At 39.5% G+C, this 18,297-nt stretch overlaps 3 protein-coding genes across 5 annotated transcripts in view; 2 read left to right on the forward strand and 1 right to left on the reverse strand.

Annotated features, from left to right (window-relative positions):
- The window catches only part of LOC104965052 (uncharacterized), a 63,019-nt gene extending 60,643 nt beyond the window's left edge, over positions 1-2,376 (forward strand). Inside the window, exons 15-16 of one of the 2 annotated variants that reach the window (XM_010793995.1) lie at positions 1,317-1,411; positions 2,257-2,370. In XM_010793995.1, the coding sequence (XP_010792297.1) occupies positions 1,317-1,399 (83 nt within the window). In that variant the 3' untranslated portion in view covers positions 1,400-1,411; positions 2,257-2,370. Of the gene's footprint in view, positions 1-1,316 lie in introns of both variants that reach the window. The other variant, XM_010793994.1, reaches the window with a different exon arrangement.
- trmt61a (tRNA methyltransferase 61A) overlaps positions 1-18,297 on the forward strand; it is a 735,410-nt gene that overhangs the window by 448,112 nt on the left and 269,001 nt on the right. The window lies entirely within an intron of this gene.
- stc1 (stanniocalcin 1) lies at positions 10,500-17,544 on the reverse strand. Of its 2 annotated transcripts, none has more exons than XM_010793992.1 (4): positions 17,261-17,544; positions 15,387-15,526; positions 15,063-15,274; positions 10,500-14,443 (listed from the first exon to the last, which is right to left on the reverse strand). In XM_010793992.1, exons 1-4 carry the CDS (start codon positions 17,439-17,441, stop codon positions 14,143-14,145), a joined length of 834 nt encoding a protein of 277 aa, XP_010792294.1. In that variant the 5' UTR covers positions 17,442-17,544; the 3' UTR covers positions 10,500-14,142. The 2 variants fall into 2 exon arrangements, with proteins under 2 accessions (XP_010792294.1, XP_010792293.1); XM_010793991.1 differs by having other exon boundaries at positions 15,387-15,529.

Below are 18,297 nucleotides of genomic sequence, written 5' to 3' on the forward strand. Positions count from 1 at the left end.
GTAAATACGATATCCTTTTGTGTTATCTGTTGTTTTATGTTCATGTTGTAACCTACTTGCTGCCATGTTGGACAGGTCTCCCTTGAAAAAGAGATTGATGATCTCAATGGGACCATCTGGTTAAATAAAGGTTTAAAAAAAAATATTTAAAAATAAATAAATAATAATAATTAAAATAAATTAAAAAAAATTGCGTTAGATGTTGTCAGTCTCACGACGGCATTGAGACATTTATTTACCACGATATCGCGATTTTCGATATATCGTTACATCCCTAGTGTACATTATAAAAAGTAGGGGCGAAAGAACGGATCCTTGAGCCGAGCCCGTGGAAGTGATGAAAGAGTCAGAGAGGCGTCCATTGACAGATACCTTCTGCTCTCTATTAGTTAGAAAGTTTAAAATCCATAAAACAAGTTGATCTGGCAGCTTAAAATGACATAATAAGCTCTCCACCAGGAGATGCGGCTGCATTGGGTTAAATGCTGAAGAAAAGTCAGCAAATAAAAGTCTAGCATGGGCTTGTGGCTTTTCAAGGTGTTTGTGGAGGTTGTGCAGTATAAAAAGCTTTGCATCCTCTACGCCTCTCCCTGCCTGATATGCAAATTGTAGTGGATCAAGTTCACTAATGACATGGCCTTTAACAATTTTCTCCAACATTTTCACTACCAATGACGTTAAAGCCACCGGTCTGAAGTAATTTAGGACTTTAGGGTGAGGTTTCTTAGGGATGGGAATTACAGTTGAGGATTTCCACATATCAGGAATTTGGCTATTCTCAAGTGACAATTGGAAGATATGGTAGAAAACACCACAAAGTTCCCTAGCACAATACTGGAGTGTACGCCCACAAATATGGTCTGGACCTGGGGCCTTCCTAATATTGACTCGTTTTAAGAGATTCCTAACATAATCCTGTTCAATTACTATGTCGGAGATAGGAGAGAGAGACTCTCTAAGAGTTGAGGTGTTTATGGAGAAATCATTTTTCTCGAATCGAGAATAAAAAAAATTAAAAGCATTGGGCAAGTATAACTTTTTTATGATAAAAATGCACACACACACACACACACACACACACACACACACACACACACACACACACACACACACACACACACACACACACACTACTCTACTACACACACACACACACACACACACACACACACACACACACACACACACACATAATACACACACACACACACACACACACACACACACACACACACACACACACACACACACACACACACACACACACACACACACACAAATTGTAAATGTGTAACCTCTCCTCTCTTGTCTTGCAGCTCCAGAACAGGCCTCAGCTTTGGCAGCAGGAATCATTTTAACAACTATGAGCATATTCCTTCAAAATATCTTCCTTTACTGAACATGCTGCTAGGTGATAATCTGTCATAAAATGAAGTATATAGAACAACACGTGTTGCCTATACTGTACACCAGACTATGTTATCCTAATCCTAATTTTCTGAGTTTTTATTGGCCACTGTTGCTCACTAATCACAAACATTTTAGAAAAACATTTACTAAAATTCTAATAAAATCAGACACTTGGACCTGAGATTATGATCCAAAATTGTGCATTTTGTCATAGTCCTAACAAATGTTTGAGACTCCAAATGTGTGCTTACTGTTGTGTGATGTGCACCCCTATTTAACTTTAAAAAGAAAAATATCTTTTTATGTATAATTAATTGTTGGTTCTGTATTAAACTGAGATTCATATTTTATGTTTTTCTTTTGTGGCAAAGCTGTCCAGTCTTGTGGTCAGTTAGACATCCAGGAATGTTGCAGCACACAGTAAAAGGAACTAGTTAGAACAAAACAATAGTATTTTTGGAGCACATAGTATGTAACCATACTTTATACTTTATTATATTAGCTGCAATAAGCAGCTATCTCGCTCTGTGTTTTTGTTGGCTGACAATAGCATCCCCATGGTACCATAGGAGGCTGAAATTTGGTATGGAGAAAGGGTTACAGACATTAAATCTCAGTTTCAGTGTAAAACACTGGTTATGAGACTGGTGCTGAAACTCTATGACAAACTGTACTTATTCAACAGAGAACTGTGCTTATTCTGTAAGTGTTACAATTATGACAGGTTTCAGGATTAATATAACTGTGATGTTTATTTTTAAAATGATATGTTAATGATACACATATAACTAGATTGTGTAATTAAACCAGCGCCTCTTAAATCTTTTCTGTTTTTGTTCCTGACAGTACCGTTTTTGATCCCCCTACCACAACGGCCCACGCACAAATGAGTGTTATACATTTGACATAAAAGAACAAAATGCACAATAAATGAATATACAGATGAATTTCACTGATAGCATTGTTATTATTTTCAAATGTTTTATTGATGTTGAGATAATATCAGGGCCAGGACAATCGTCTATTGTGAATCTGATATCAATGCCTATATTTATGATATAATATAGTATATAGGGAGAAAAATGAATAGAAGGAAAATTGAAATATGGTTTTCTTGTTATATTACTGAATTAAAAATAATGTATCTTTACGTAGTAGCTAATTATTTGAATGCAATACATATCAACTTCAGCAAAGAGGAGCAGAGGTGCAGTGTTGCTTAATCAAAATCAGATTAAAGGCTTCATGCAGTGAGCCACAGTGAGGAGTTTTCACAGCAACACCACTGGCTTTCATGATGAGGCATTACAGACACATCTAAACAGGGCAGTTGGGATATCCAGGTAGTAAGAAGTAAATTCTAATTTGAGCACCTAAATTCATTCTTGGCCTTTGGGATCAAGTTATGTGCAATGAAACAATCTAAGCTTAAAGATCAATTTGCTAGCTCTTTTTTTTAGCTTTTAACCACATCTCACAATATTTTAAAGCAAATGCGAGGAGCAGCCCATTGACTAAGTCGACGATAAGATGTTGAAAGTTTAGAAACACTATTTATTGGAAATTTGAGCATTAGTAAACTGCACTCTCAGAACTGCATGTAGGCCTACGCTATACCGAAATAGCTGTATGCAATTCAGAGAAAAATGGTGGGATGTGCTTCAATTGATAGACCTGCTGCATGTGTTAATGCAAATGATGGTGGCACAGTCAAAAGCCGAAAAGTAAAGACAGCCCAACCAACTATGTATGGTGACATTCCAATCACCCAAATCTATGACTTTACATGTTTAAAATCGTACAACAATTTTTTCTTGGGTTGTTTGTCAGCAGCTTTAAAATCAAAACTGCTCCACCTGTTAAAAATCTGCTCAAAGATTTTTGGTCAACCTTATCAGAGACTCTATGACTCAGCCTATCATAACAACCTAGTGAGGCTGTCCAACAACATAATCTCTGACCCAAACCATGTTCTGAACAGTGAATATGAACTTCTGCTATCTAATCGGAGATACAGGGTCCCACGATTCAATAAAGTCAGATTGAAGCACTCCTTTGTGCATCAGTCAATCCTCACAGTAAATACAGAGCTAAATCCCAGATCAAATGCACGCTGAAGGCTCTTTGAGCAGCTTTTCTCTCACTGATTGTGCTGTTATGTTAAATGTTTGTTGTTTGTGTTTCATGTATTGTGTCTGGATATNTCTTTCACTACTTGCCTTCATTGTCACGCTGGAAGCAAAGCAGGGAGGACACCAAAGTAACTTTAAAGAAAAGTCCTTTATTGTAAATTGTCCAGGTAGAAACAGAGCTGGAAAAGGTCAAGCAAGGCAGAAACAACTCTGAACTTAGGTCTTTTGGGGCGAGCAGAGAAATTCTTCTGTTGTTCTTTACATCTGGGATCATGTCTATTCTGCAGTACTGCAATACTACCTGGTACAAGTGTTTGTCAGCAGCTTTAAAATCAAAACTGCTCCACCTGTCTGTTAAAAATCTGCTCAAAGATTGTTGGTCAACCCTGTCAGAGACTCTATGACTCAGCCTATCATAACAACCTAGTGAGGCTGTCCAACAACATCATCTCTGACCCAAACCATGTTCTGAACAGTGAATATGAACTGCTACCATCTGATCGGAGATACAGGGTCCCACCATTCAATAAAGTCAGACTGAAGCACTCCTTTGTGCATCAGTCAATCCTCACAGTAAACACAGAGCTAAATCCCAGATCAAATGCACGCTGAAGGCTCTTTGAGCATCTTTTCTCTCACTGATTGTGCTGTTATGTTAAATGTTTGTTGTTTGTGTTTCATGTATTGTGTCTGGATACTTGTCTGTTGGTGTTGGACATGGAGCTGCTGTGACGCAAGTCAAATTTCAGACTTGATCTGACTAATAAAGTAATATCGTATCGTATGTATGTAAGATATATGTTTATGCCATTTTTTGTATATTTCTTCCATATATTTACTATACATAAGTTAATTAATGTAATTTTATTATCTTTGAGTTATCTTTTTTTATAATTTTACTTGTGTTTTGCCTTTTTTAGAAAGGTTTGTCTAAAGCACCCCTGTTGTTGGTTGCACCTAAGGGTGAAGGCTATATATAGCTGCTCTTTGTGACATTGCTGTGTTCTAGTATTTGCATGACATTAGGGCTTGCTGGGGAGCATATGATGCCATGGGATTCTTGTAGGGCCAATATTTTGGATTTGCTATATCTGCTGGCCTCTGCCTGATTTGGTTTGGACCCCTCCAGGTTAGTCTATAAACTCTTTTTTCCTAATAACAAAACATTGAATGTAAAATGGTGTTGTTAAAAATACATGAACAGAAATAGGAACACATGTGTAGTGCCTTGGTAGTCTGATGGTTACAGAGCATGCCAACACTCCTAACTAAATCAACGCCCCTGGTTTTGTGAACAAACTCAAATTATTAAGAGGCATTTTGATTTGGTGGATTCCTTGACATTTATCTCTCAGTAAGATGAACGTTTATTACGAATGATGGTTTTTAAAAGACCTTAAAACTTAATTCAATGCTTAGGTTCTTAACAGTGATATTCTGTGATACAAAGTACACCTTGGCTTCTACTGTCTTACCGAGAAACCTGAACTTCAAAAGTTTAGGGGGGGGAAACACTCCCACACACACACTCAGAAGTCAGCTGTGAATTGTTTGACACCTCGGGGATTAGGGTGTCCAGTTTGATGGGTAAATTACTTAATCACTGCAGCAGCTTTTTCTGAAGGCTCGGAGCAATGCTTCCTCTCAGTTTGTGTGACTCTTGTTTCTAAAAATCAAAGCCTTTCCTATTGATTCAACCATGTGTCCCCTCACTGTAACGTAAGAAGCTCACTAAGTACAGTTTACCACAAAATACCCCTAATTCATCATACAGGAAAATGGGAGGCTGATAGCGGCTGAAAGACGAGATAGAGTTTTCTTAAACTGAGTGAAACTGATCCCTGTCTTCCTACAGCCAATATGTAACTAAAGACACTCATCAACATTTGATTTGACATTGACATTTCAGTTTAAGTGTAGACTCATTCACTCGTACTGATGTATGGGAGCGTGTCCTTATATTAGTGTAAAGTATGCATTATGATTGAGAGACTAGAACTGAACGATGCTAGCTCAATCAAACCTACAGGTTTATTCCAAACTTTCCTCCAAATGTGGATGAAGTGAACTGAAGTATAGACAATAGACATGTCACGAAAACCTGAATTTGATTGAGGCCTATTTATATTTAAATTTCTAGTTTGAAACTGAAATCTAGTACACCTCTTTATCGTTGTTAACCAAAAGACAATAACATTAGAAGTGATCTTCTTGGCCAGTGTAATCTCGTTTTGATTTGGAGTCACATATTAAAGCTTATTTCAGATTACTCTGGGCTGCTTTGTAGTGAGATACCTCAAAGAATAATGGACTGATCCATTGCCACAGATGGATTCTGCGAGAATAAGGACAACGCGTGTTGATTCATTTAAGATAACCATTTAAATTTGACATGACAGACTGCAGCGTAATTATGAGAGTGTTAGCTAAAGTGTATTGCTTGTAAATGTGTCCATTCTTGGGAATGACAAATGCTTAGCTTTAGCCAGTTCCTTTATGAAGAAAGGAAATGTTATAACCCGTTAACATCCACTAGATGTCTCTGCAACACTGTGTTAAGTCCACGTGCCTCAAGAAAAGGATGAATGTATCTACACTTAATGATCAATAAGTGACATAATACCATGCTATGTTCACTAAACGTCCTGCTGATTGCTGTTGAAGAAACACTTAATGTTGGACTGAACATTTGCAACACATTGTCTCTTCACTGGGAGCTAAGATGTACGTATATAGGCTACATTTATCTCATTGTGTCAATCGTTTTTTTGATTGAGACTTGAACTAAGCTAGAAATCTTTCTCTAGTAGATCCTACATGTTAGTTTCTCACAGCCTCTTTTTGTAATCTAATTCCCCTAAGTCTCAGCATTTCCTCCATGTCTTACAGAAAGGCTAAGACTTAGTGTAAGGCACTAAGAAAAGCCATACATTAACTCTGCTTAAAACTATAACAATATTGTTTAGAAAGGGGCTTCATCATTCGTGACTCTCTTTCAATGCACCTTCAGTTTGAGATCTGCTCAAGAGTTAAGTCCTTTAAGAGAAAGCAGCATTAGAAAAGCGTCCAAGAGCATTTCAACTGCACCAGAGAACTGAAGGTGATGCTCAATTGTGTCCCTCATTTTAATTGGCTTAGGCTGATTCAAGATGCACAAATAGCATAGCGCCTTGCAAATGTAGAAAGAAATGTATGATGACAAAGGCAGTGAGCCTATCACTTGGCTGCTATAATACACACTGTACATAAGTGTTTAGTTTAATGTATTCAGCATTTCCAGAACAAAAAACGTATTGCATTTGATTCCAAGACAAATCTAGAGATGCTTTGGAAATGGAAAAATGCTCCGTTTCATCTCTTTCCCCTGCCACTCCAGCGCTTTCTTCAATAACATTTGATCTAATTTTCTTTCCCGTCCTTGGGTATTTCCCCACAGAAATGAAGGGATAGTGATTGCTGGGTAAGATTGGAGTGGATCTAATCTTCCACTGCTCTCAGTCATACTCCATTTCACTGCACATCTAATTTGTCACACTGCTGATGAATATGCCACAAGTTTCATGGGAAAGAGAGAAGGACATAATGAATATAAAACACACTGGGAGAGGGGAGAGGCAATTGTTGTACCGCGCTAACCACAATGCATTGTTCATTTGTCCTACCAAATTGCTGACGGTATGCATGCACTATATTGCTTTCCGCCCTCCAAATATATCAAGAGGTTAAAACAATGACAAACAAAGGTCGGATTGTTGCTGGCTTATAGGCGGACGCTCCACGGTCATATGCAATCTTTGGGTCATCCTGTTTGTCAAAGGTATGCATACAACACCCCCCTCAATGCTCTGCTCCCCACTATAGAAATGCTTGAAGAGAGGCATGCTTGTACTGCTCATATGGAGCCACATTTTGAGGCAGCTGTATTTTACAGAGATACATTTGCAGAAGGTTTTTAAATCCATTATTGCAAAGCAGAAAGTACCATAGTGTTGTATCTCATGCCTCAATTGAAGCACTGTTTCATCACAAGCTTTAAAAAGACATTAACATCGAATAAAAAAAACCCAAGCAGATGGTATGAATTGCATCTGCATAATTATATTCTAATTTCATCATTACTCATTATTACTGGTTGTGATTGCCAGGGCGTTGAGACACTTGGCAGCGGTCCAAGTAGCATGCAACAAAGTGAATAGACAGGGTCAAAAATCTGTTCAAATGTTTCCTGGCAACCAGATTTCTCTGTGTTCAAGGCAGCAATTTGAAAACAGTAAAAAGTTGCCCACTACAGAAATGCAGCTACGTAACTCAGCAAATAAGAGTGAGAGACAGATTTGAAAACTGATTGTATGAAGACATTCGAAAGCGTTTGGTTCTGTCCATCATGCTTGTGCTAAATGCATTGAAGGGCTGAGAGTGAATTTCTCTTTAAAAAAGGGAGATGATAGAATCTGTGAGCAGAGCTGCTGCATCACCTATCCATGAGACTGGAGAGCGGCTGATGAGAAAGCCCTTCAGGACTCTTCTCTAAATAGGCATGAAATGATATCTCCCTCTGACTGAGATTAGCGTCCATGGAGCCTCTTGCGCTCTGCCCCCTCTTTTCCTCAGGCTCTCCAACCCAACGGAGCGCTTTGCAGTTTCAGCTCGTTTGTGTTCAAGTTTAAGAAAGTTCATTTCCATCAGGAGGTGCTCTCTGTGTCCTTCATCTTTCTTTGTGTGCAGGGTTCTTCACATGTTCTGATGGGATCTGGTAAACCATTTCAATGAAATGTGGAAATAATAATATTCAAGGTATATGATACGTTGTACAAAACTTGATTGATAAACTACCTGATACGTGATTTTTCATTTTTTTCGAAAGAAAGCTATACATAACATATCTGTAGGGAAAGCAAAATCACAAAAATCGTCACGCTGAAGGAAGTCTCTTTACTGTCAAATCTATTATTTTATCCTTGGCTATTCAATATGGACCATATGAGGAAAAAAACTCAGAGTTATGTGTATTTAAAAAAAAAGGTTGCTCATAGTGGTGAAACCACAGATTTATCACCAACACTACCCTTCAGCTCTTTGGCATCTTATAGCTTCTTGCTTATTGTTTTTTTAACTGTTTTTGGCTCACCCTCATCATGCTACCTAGACTGTGAAAGTTAGGGGCCACCTGGTCAATATAATGGAACATTTAACAGCTAAAACCACAGATACTTAAACTCAGGAGTTGGAGGAGACCAAAAACAGAGCTACAACAACGAGAAATTCCAAATGTAATTCTATGTTTTAGTTTTAAGGAAGACCCAATCATGAGGCACTGTCACAGAGGTAGGTCCATGCTAGAATATTCTTGTAATGATGGATGGAGATGGGTTGAAGGGATGACTGTGGACCAGTTAGGCGGCGTGGCAGTGATGTCGAAGAGAGTCGATTGGCAGGCAGGAAAACTGGTAGCCAGGCCAACAACGATCCTAGAGCAAAGGATAGCATATAGCACAGCTACCACACTGGCAAAAAGAGTTGGAAATTAGATGGGCTTGATTTGAAGGAGAGGCGATGAGCTGATCAGGGAGGCCGTGGCTCAGCGGATAGTGTGCTGGACTTCGAATCAGGGGATAGCAAGTTCAAGTCCCACTGCAGTCAGCATGTCGTTGTGTCCCTGGGCAAGAGACTTCACCCCAAATTGCTCCTGTGTGGATTGTCCACACTACTGAATGTATGTAAGTCGCTTTGGAAGCGTCCAACCAATGTAATGTAATCACAGGCAGATGTGCAGCAATATGGGAGACACACACATAAACACATACTCAAATATTGGCAAAAAGGGGACAAGTAAGACACAGCAGGAGTAAAAAACAATTTGGAAAAGACATGCTAATGTTGCTCTGTGTTTGTTGGATGTATATTAATCATCCGTAGGCTAATACTTTCCCACATGAAGTTAAAAGATGATGATCTTTCTGTTTGGTAACCATAGCTTGTTTCCGCTGCCCCTAAGTCATTGGAAATCAGTAATTGCAAGTTTAAAATGTCAGTCCACTCTGAACTTTTTGCAGCCTGAGCACTCACCTGAAAGCTGTCCTTTGCAGCAGCCCCTTTTTATATTTATTAAAAAAGCTTTTATGAACCCCACCCCGACACAGCATACACCGGTAGGCTCAAAAAGGCTGAGTTATTATTGTCACTCAATCCCTGCTCTACTCAGCTGGCTATATATTGGTATAGACACAAGAATAGAGCTTAGACACCAAATATGATCAATATGATATGATATTGTACATATTCAGCAATCAAACCTTGGATCAGAAGTTGCTCTTGGGGGCTTTTGTCTCGAATAAAGATTTTGTCTCGAACAAAGATTTGGGGTCCACTTCGAAAGTGTGCTTTTCTACAAGTTACGACATTGTTGACATTTGAGTTTTGTAAAAGATGTGGGACTTAAAAGGACATGAATGCAGCTCTTTGAAAACTAGTGCAGTGTTGATGGCAACCTGAAGACTGAGCCTGTTTCTATGTATCATGTTACTGAGGACATTAGAAAAGCTAATAGCTCTGGATATTATCATGGTGTTCTGGGTGACACATTTATTGTATATTTTGCGGTCTGGTTAAAGGGGGGGAGTTGGAAGGGAATATGCAATCCATAAAATCCTGCAGAAGTGTTTTTAGAATGTCTGGCCCATACCACGTTTTACACTTTCACAAATAATTGGGAGCTTGTGGTCGTTTGGTACTTCTGTTTTTATGTGTTTTGTGGTTTTGGGGGAGACTGGTGAACACTTTATCATACATGTTTGCTGTTCCCTGTGAACCAGTTAGATCATGAATGCATCTCTAAGCTCACATAATGTAGAGGTCTTATGGACTTATTGAAAATGCTAGGTTGTGATGCAAATGGATCCAAATGAGTGAAACACGAGCAGAGAAACTTATTTCATACCATATGCCAGATATGATAAATATTTTATTTCTGATCAGCAAAAGACACACAATTGATGCATTTGTATCTTTCATGACTTTTCAGTACAGAGGAAAAACCCAAACATATACACAGTATGGGTATATATGTATATGGGTATATTTTAAAGTGCAAGTGATTCACAAGGGTCAATCATGCGTTACATAGCATCTGTATCAAGAACTTCAGTAACATCCTTAAATCCTCTATATGCTTTTTAATCTGATAGTAAAATAACTGTCACTTATATATATATATATATATATGAATACAAAATAAACTTTACTAGTCACTGAAGCTTTGTGATTTAGTTTTAGCACGACATTTATCTATTTCAAGTCTTGAGAGGAAAGAGTACCATGACGTGTTAGAAGCGAAGGAGACTCTCGTCTCTAGTGTTGACAGGAAAACAGTTTCACAAAACTCACCATGGGTCGAACTGAATAATGCTCCAATACCACCTTAAGCACCCTTTACTTGAATTTAAATCTAAAAACGCAACTAATACACTTTTCTCTCTTTTTGTTTTTCCTAACCGCCTTCACGGGTCACCTAACCCGGGCATGTCCTCATCGAAGCAGACATTCAGTATACAGGTACATTCTCTGAAATTACCATTACATTTAACCTGGTGAGGAAACAGTCAATTTGCCCTTGCCAAACATATTTGACACAAAGTTCATAAAAAAAAAAAAAAATGAAGAAACGGATAGACAATCAAATGCTTAAATGTGAGTGTGGACTGATGCTGAGCTCACTGTGTGTTGACAAACCAGAGCGGGCATCTGGACAGACTCAGACAGAGAAACAGTTTAGCAGCAGCTGTTGGGTTTCGGATTTACCCATGGACAACAAAGATACAGACATATGTATCAATAGTACATGAAGAAGCCCTGGCCCTTCAGGATGCAAAATATAACGGATTTTCATACACTGGGAAAATAAAACATGTCTCAATGGCACATGTGCTGAATGTTTCAATGCCCTTTATAGTGGTTAAGATGCGAAGTGCATATTTAACATAACATATTAAGCTTGGATATACAACAGTGTGACTCTTAACCTCCCAAGTGATTCCTTCAGAACTGCGCTCCTTATAAACCAAATGACACAAAATAAATGCTCATATTCACGGAACAAAAAAAGAAACCCAACTTTACAAAAAACACAGAAACAGAAAGTAATATAGAGGAGCAATGCCTTCACACTGTGAGTGCAGCATGAACGCACACACGCTGATGCTTTATTCAGACAGCATGAGTTTGCACTGAATGAAATAAAGGTCCATTTCTGTGTTGCTGTGAATTGTATGTGAGATTATTGCATAGTTTGGAGTTCTTAACATAGCTTTTACTTTGACACTGACATCTCTGTTTCTGGTCTGCGCTGCACTCTTATTGTCAAGGACAATGTAGGAATTATTTTCTGAAATAAAATCTTTATTACATCATTTTGTTATACAACTATTTTCAAGGTTTTAAACTTTGAAGACTGGGCGTTTTCAGAGTGAACTAAACCCAACCCTGGTTTTCGCATACATCTCTACATTGCATTTTCAATGTGCACGAACATTTGCAATTTTCTGCCAAACAAAAACTAACATTAACCATTGAACGTTTTAATGACATTGTGGCTCAAAAACCCCCATCTTTCTACCAGGTACAGATAAAACAAACACCAGCATAAAGTGACTGTGGCTCTGATCTGATCTACTGATTCGGAGTGATTGTCTCAGTCTCTGAATGCCATGCAGTATTATCTGAGAAAATATCCAGCTTTCATGTGATGTTTTTGAGACTTGGATAGATTCTACCACTAGCATAAGCTTCTTGTTTCTGTGATTTGAACCGATAACCCTAACCACAAACATGTGATAATCTGTGCTGCAAAAGTGGACTTAGGACATTTTTTTTTTAATGTTAGCTTCGCCTACTTAGTTCTTCATATTTGATGTTGTGTTGTTAGAAACCAAGGGTCCAGGGGCTTTAAAAGCTTCTTGACCAAGAGCTAAAGTAGATACAGACACCACGGTATGTATTCCTATCATGCATGCAACTATTTCTCTTGCATCTTTCCCATATCTGTCTCTACTCTATAATAACAGAACATACACATTAAAACAATTAAATACAAAAATAAATAATAACAGGAAAGGAATGCGAAGAGAAGCACCGCAAACTAGGGCGTAACAATCAAAAGACTTAATGCTGGTGTTTGTTTTACTGTGATTCTACCTGGTTACTCCTCAATAGCAGCTGCAATGGCGACCTTTTTTTTTTTTTTCAACCAGAAAATGTGTCAAAATGAAGCTATGGTTTTGTTGTGGTCCCTTATAACACCCATTAAGTAGATCCCCTGACTGACTTGAATGACCAACATTGTTCCCCTATGGCCAGCACGGAGTCATGACACGGGTCCCATTCATTCACCAGAGTGTCAGCTCACTTCTCTTTTTGGCATAGAGCTCATGTTCAAATAGGAGCCATGACTGAACTGCTTTTTATTTTTAAATCTGTAAACTAAGTAAAACTAAAATAATGCAATTAAATAATATAGTAGGAAAATAAATATCATCCAACAAGGCTTTTTTTTGTTTTAAATATACACTCTTAATCTTGACACTGGAAGTCAGTGTGTATGTCAGGGTATTCACCTCAGAGAATCATCAGTCTAAGAAGATGGCTGCTCTCTCATTGGTGAAGGCATGGATCATGGATACAGATTCCTCTAAACATGGTCCCATATATATATCTCAACAGTCATATGCATTACAAGTGGATACTAGATATACACAATGGATTTTGTTCCGACTGTTAGACTTGGCCACGACCTGGACATGTGCAGGATGATGATTTGAAACACATGGTTGCATCCGCCATCAGAAAAAAAACTATAAGATACTATTTTGGTTTGTCATGAATAGCATTCAGGGCAGTTAGAAGTTTTTTGGTCAGTTTAAGGTCATCATTAAAACCTCTACAAACCTCACTCCGTATGAGCATGCTCTTTTAGAGGGCTAGCTATGGCTGTCTCAGATAACTTACAGTACAGTTTGACTGTTATGTTAGTCAGAAAATAGACATGAAACTCATTTCCACATCTCAAGCTCACAATTTGACTGGCCTCACTGCTGAAATATTTAGATACATCTACCAATAACTCCCCATTCCTATAAGTGAACTACTAATAATCCAACTACAGATTTCTATTCATGAATAAATGTTGGGATAATGCAATTTTTGTCTTTTTAAAATATGGACTTGTGCACTAGAGGTGTGAACCACTATGGCTGTTATTTTCTTATCTTTTTTTTTTTGTTGGCTTTGCATCAAAAGACTTGTTAAGGGTTCATCTCTGTTGGAGGAGGTGAAGAGGACCATGTCGCACAGATGCAACAGCCACATGTTCTACACTAAACTGTGAGCGGACTCGATGGAAGGGGGATTTCTCTCAAGCCTAAAGTGTAGGATATACAATATAACAACAATCAAACTCTGATATCAACTCTATGGGCGCTCCGGCATTCCCTAGAGGTGCACGTTTCTGTAACTTCCAGTCCAAGCAGAGGAATGGACTCTAACACCCCTAGGGAATAGAGGAGCTTTCATGAAGTTTTGAGGAGTGTGTGGAATTTCTGAATCTGAGTTAGGAGTTGTCACTGGCAGAGCGTTTTTTGCCAAAATGACTGGCAGAGTCTCTGTTTCGCAGATTAGGCTGGATCTTGTACATATGGGGACCCATGGACCAGCGCCAGCTCCCACGGCTCTCCACTCCAGTTGGGATGGCGGCAGCTGCAGCCACAGCAGTGGATGGGCAGGGCTTGTTCTGCAGCAGCTGAATAAGCATGGTCATCTCTGGGCCCAGCCGCGACACCATGCTGGTCCTAACGCGCTCCACTGTGTCCTCATCACAGTCCATCAGGCTCTGTAGCAGCTTACCATAAAACCTACGGAAAACAAAAACATCCCGGATTGTGAGGATCGAAAAGAACAAATAAGAACAGCATGGCTCTTTAGTTAATTTCGTCTCGTTCTACCTGCTTACAGTTATGACTTTGTATTTCCACGCATGCTCTATAGTCTGATGTCATCCATATGGGAGTGACCTTCCCTTCTCCAGTCACTACTAAGCCTTGTGCTATCCCTTTTGTATCCACTCCCAAACTGCAATCCCACATGTAACAATAGGAACAAAAAACACTCGATACTCCTGTTTCATTTCTTTCTTTGTATGAAAGAATGTATGAAGCAGATGGTAACCAAAACATGGAAATCAATACAAATGTGGCCATTTGTTATGCTGCAAAAACGAGGAAGACATTTGGTATTTGCAACAAGACAATCATGTATATTTGTGATTCAAAAATATGTCTCATTCACTTCAAACTAGCTACACTGACAGTCTGATTACTGGAGAAATAAACTATTGCTTTAAAATCTACTCTGTGGTCAAAGAGCCTGTTGAACATCATCAGCTTCAAACTCTGACATGCCGATTGACATACAATGTGTCCTCATAACCTTAATCAAGTCGTGTTTGGTTTATATATTAGAGGAAGGGCTCACCTATTGGGGAAGTGACTTGGTAGCTGTGCCACTTCTCCAATAGCGTCTGGATTCGATCGGGCAACAGTGCAGATATCCAGCTTGCTGTAGCACTCCTCCTGGACTTCGGAGATCATTCTTTGGAAGGTGGAGCAGCGGCGGATGGTGGGGAATGCCTTCGATGTGATGCCATTGGCAATGCACTTAAGGCTCTCCTTCACAAAAGCTTTACCCTGTAAAAACACAGCAGCGCTTTACACATTCTTGCCCTGACAGTTACACCCATGTATTCCAATACACACCGGTAGAAATAGAAGTAATTGTGAGATGAATTAGAGTGTGTACCTGAGTGTCAAATTTAGCAGCACTGTATAGGAAGGACTTGCAGATGTCATGCATGCCATCTGTGTCACAAGTTGAGTTTTCCAGGCAGGCGAAGGCTCCGCAGCCAACTTGGAGGGCACTGTTGAGACAGCGTGCCACATCTGCTGTGGGCACAGAGAATGAAGCATCAGCAGGGGAGCCAGCAGTGGGTGCACTGGGAATAACTGCACACTCTCTGAGCTCATTACACAAGGGTTGCCAGGGTTTCAGCTAAAATATGTGGCGGACAAAGGAGAAATGTCATACTTTGGTGATTCACAAAAGACATACAGTCACTCGGGGCAAATAGTGACTTGACTGGAGACTTGGACACCTTACAACGCAGAGAGTTTCAGACACTATTTGGCACGAAAACGCTTTTCTCTTGGCAAGGACATATATTCCACTGTTTGGTTCTATTCAGCAGAGCTTGGATGAACTGCACCAGAAATACCAAAGACTTTACTGAAAATTGCTGGCGTGCCTGTAGATTCACACAAACATACACTTGTACCACTGGCTCACACACACACACACACACACACACACACACACACACACACACACACACACACACACACACACACACACACACACACACACGCACTTCCACCAGACTCTGTCTTCAAGCTGAATTTGAGGACTCTGCCTTTAAACCACTTTAACATGTTTGACTAATAACCAAGCACAGTCCTATTAAATATCCAGAATGTATCCAATAAACATCTACCACATTAAAAACATGCTGCCATATTCATTTCAGTAGCCTCGCAATAACCGGAATAGTTATTAGGCTGATTAACCCACAAGTAACCCTGATCCCCAGCTTTGTAAAAACCAATGAAACAGCTACCCTGCAACATCACTCAGTCATTATCCAACAACTAATCTCGGCCATAAGGAACACATTCTCAAATCCATGCAACCGACATGAAATGTTACACCAGTAATGGGCTATACACATAATCTGTAAATCAGTGTGTCCAGTTAGTTGGCTTTCCTTATTCCTCATCCAAGACTCCACTGAGATTGCAAGCAGCCTGACTCAAATCCCTCGTAATAACCATTAAGAAATGTCACCGCGGAGACTAAGCCTACTTGGCAGACTTTGAATCTGGGGCCCCATGTTGACCTGCATAGTCAGATAAAGTCTGCCTGCCATTAGGGACCAGAGATTTCTCTCAATATACAGAGAATGAGCTGCGAATCTTATGATGATGAAGCAATTCCTGCAGAAGGGAATCAGCATCCCTATCACCCACTGGGTTCTACCTTTTGTGCTAAAAAAAGAAGTCATGTTTTAAAAAGCCATGCAGAGTCATGCTTGATTATGATTATTCCAAGGGATTATGACTCATGCCATTATTGTATTTGATTGAACCATGTGGACTAACAGGCTTGTATTTAATTGTCAAAAAGGCACAGCCCTAGTGACAAACAATGTTAAAAACACACTATTGTTCTGACTTGAAGGCTGTACATGAAGGCTACATGGGAAGCTTTATGTTTTATGCACTGAAAAATCCCTATAATGCTTAATAGTAAGACCTATGCAGCAAATGAGAAGGAGACTACCAGCATGACACAGCCTGCTCTCAGGTGTCAGCTCCAAGCTCCATGCTCATCTGTTGCCTGCAGGACACCGGCGAAAACCACAGCGTTAATCCCGCAGCCTTCTCCATGAATCAACGCACTCGTTTAGACAGAAAAGGCTGCATAGGCCAAAAATAAATGATGAAAAAAACAATCTCCACATAGTAAGCAAGCAAAGGTAAGCCTGTGAATTGTGGAAACGGTGTGTAAAAAAGCAAGCAGTGCACTCTGAGATATGCAGATGGAGGCAGCGTGTTACTTACAAGGGCTATTGGAGGAAAAGCGTGCTCTCCTGGGCGAATAAGACTCGTTTTGATCCAGTTCATATGCAGATGCGTTCAGCACCATCAGGAGAAAAAGTCCGGTCCTCAAAGGCATCGTCCTCTCAACACAGATAATACAACTAAATGTAAAGAGACGCCTCCTGCTCTGTGTGTAAATCATAAGAATAGCGCTCCAAAAAGCTTCTGCAGCACTGAAAACGCACTAAACGAAGGCTATCACAAGTAAGCTGCCAGCAATGTCTTTACACTGGACTCCTCACTATGCTTTTGACTTGCATGACAGATAGCACCGATGTCAAGTCTGCATGGGTTTATATGGGAGCGCTGAACATTACGAGGGCTGCGTTTGGACCAATCAGGACGCAGGATTCAAGACCGTGGTCGTGGTCTTTCCACTACTAATTGATACAATCTTTTAACAGCGGCAAACACTGTGGATGATAAACATGCTCAACATGATAAAAGATGTCCATTATCTATTATGACAATACAAAACTGAAAGGCTCACTATATATAGGCTTTATATTTTTCAGTCAAAAGTTTCCCCTATAGAAACTTTGGTATCACTTTACAATATGACTACCCGTATAAAGGGTTTACGAATAGTTTTTCATTCATTTATTAATTAGTTTGTGAACACTTTATCAATCATGAATATTAGGCTTTTATAAGATAATAAACAGGGCAACTGTGACCGGTTGCTTGCCAAATAGCGAGCCCACATTTATCTGTACTGCTAAACCTTATTATAAATGGTAGTAACTCGTAAAAATTGTCATAAAGAGATGCCAAGAAACATCAAGATGGATGGGGGGGAATCAACTCGGTGAACAACAGATACCAAGGAAGCTGGCTGATGAAGAAGACGAAGTAAGCTAGTGCCAATATAAGGCTTAGTCATCTTGCCAAATAGTGAGCCCACATTTATCTGTACTGCTAAGTCTTATATTGGCTACTTAGCTTACTTTGTCTTCTTCATCAGCCAGCATCCTTGGTATCTGTTGCTCACTGAGTCT

Source organism: Notothenia coriiceps, unplaced genomic scaffold (assembly GCF_000735185.1).
Source record: "Notothenia coriiceps isolate Sejong01 unplaced genomic scaffold, NC01 NC01_scaffold00037244, whole genome shotgun sequence".
Taxonomy (NCBI): domain Eukaryota; kingdom Metazoa; phylum Chordata; class Actinopteri; order Perciformes; family Nototheniidae; genus Notothenia; species Notothenia coriiceps.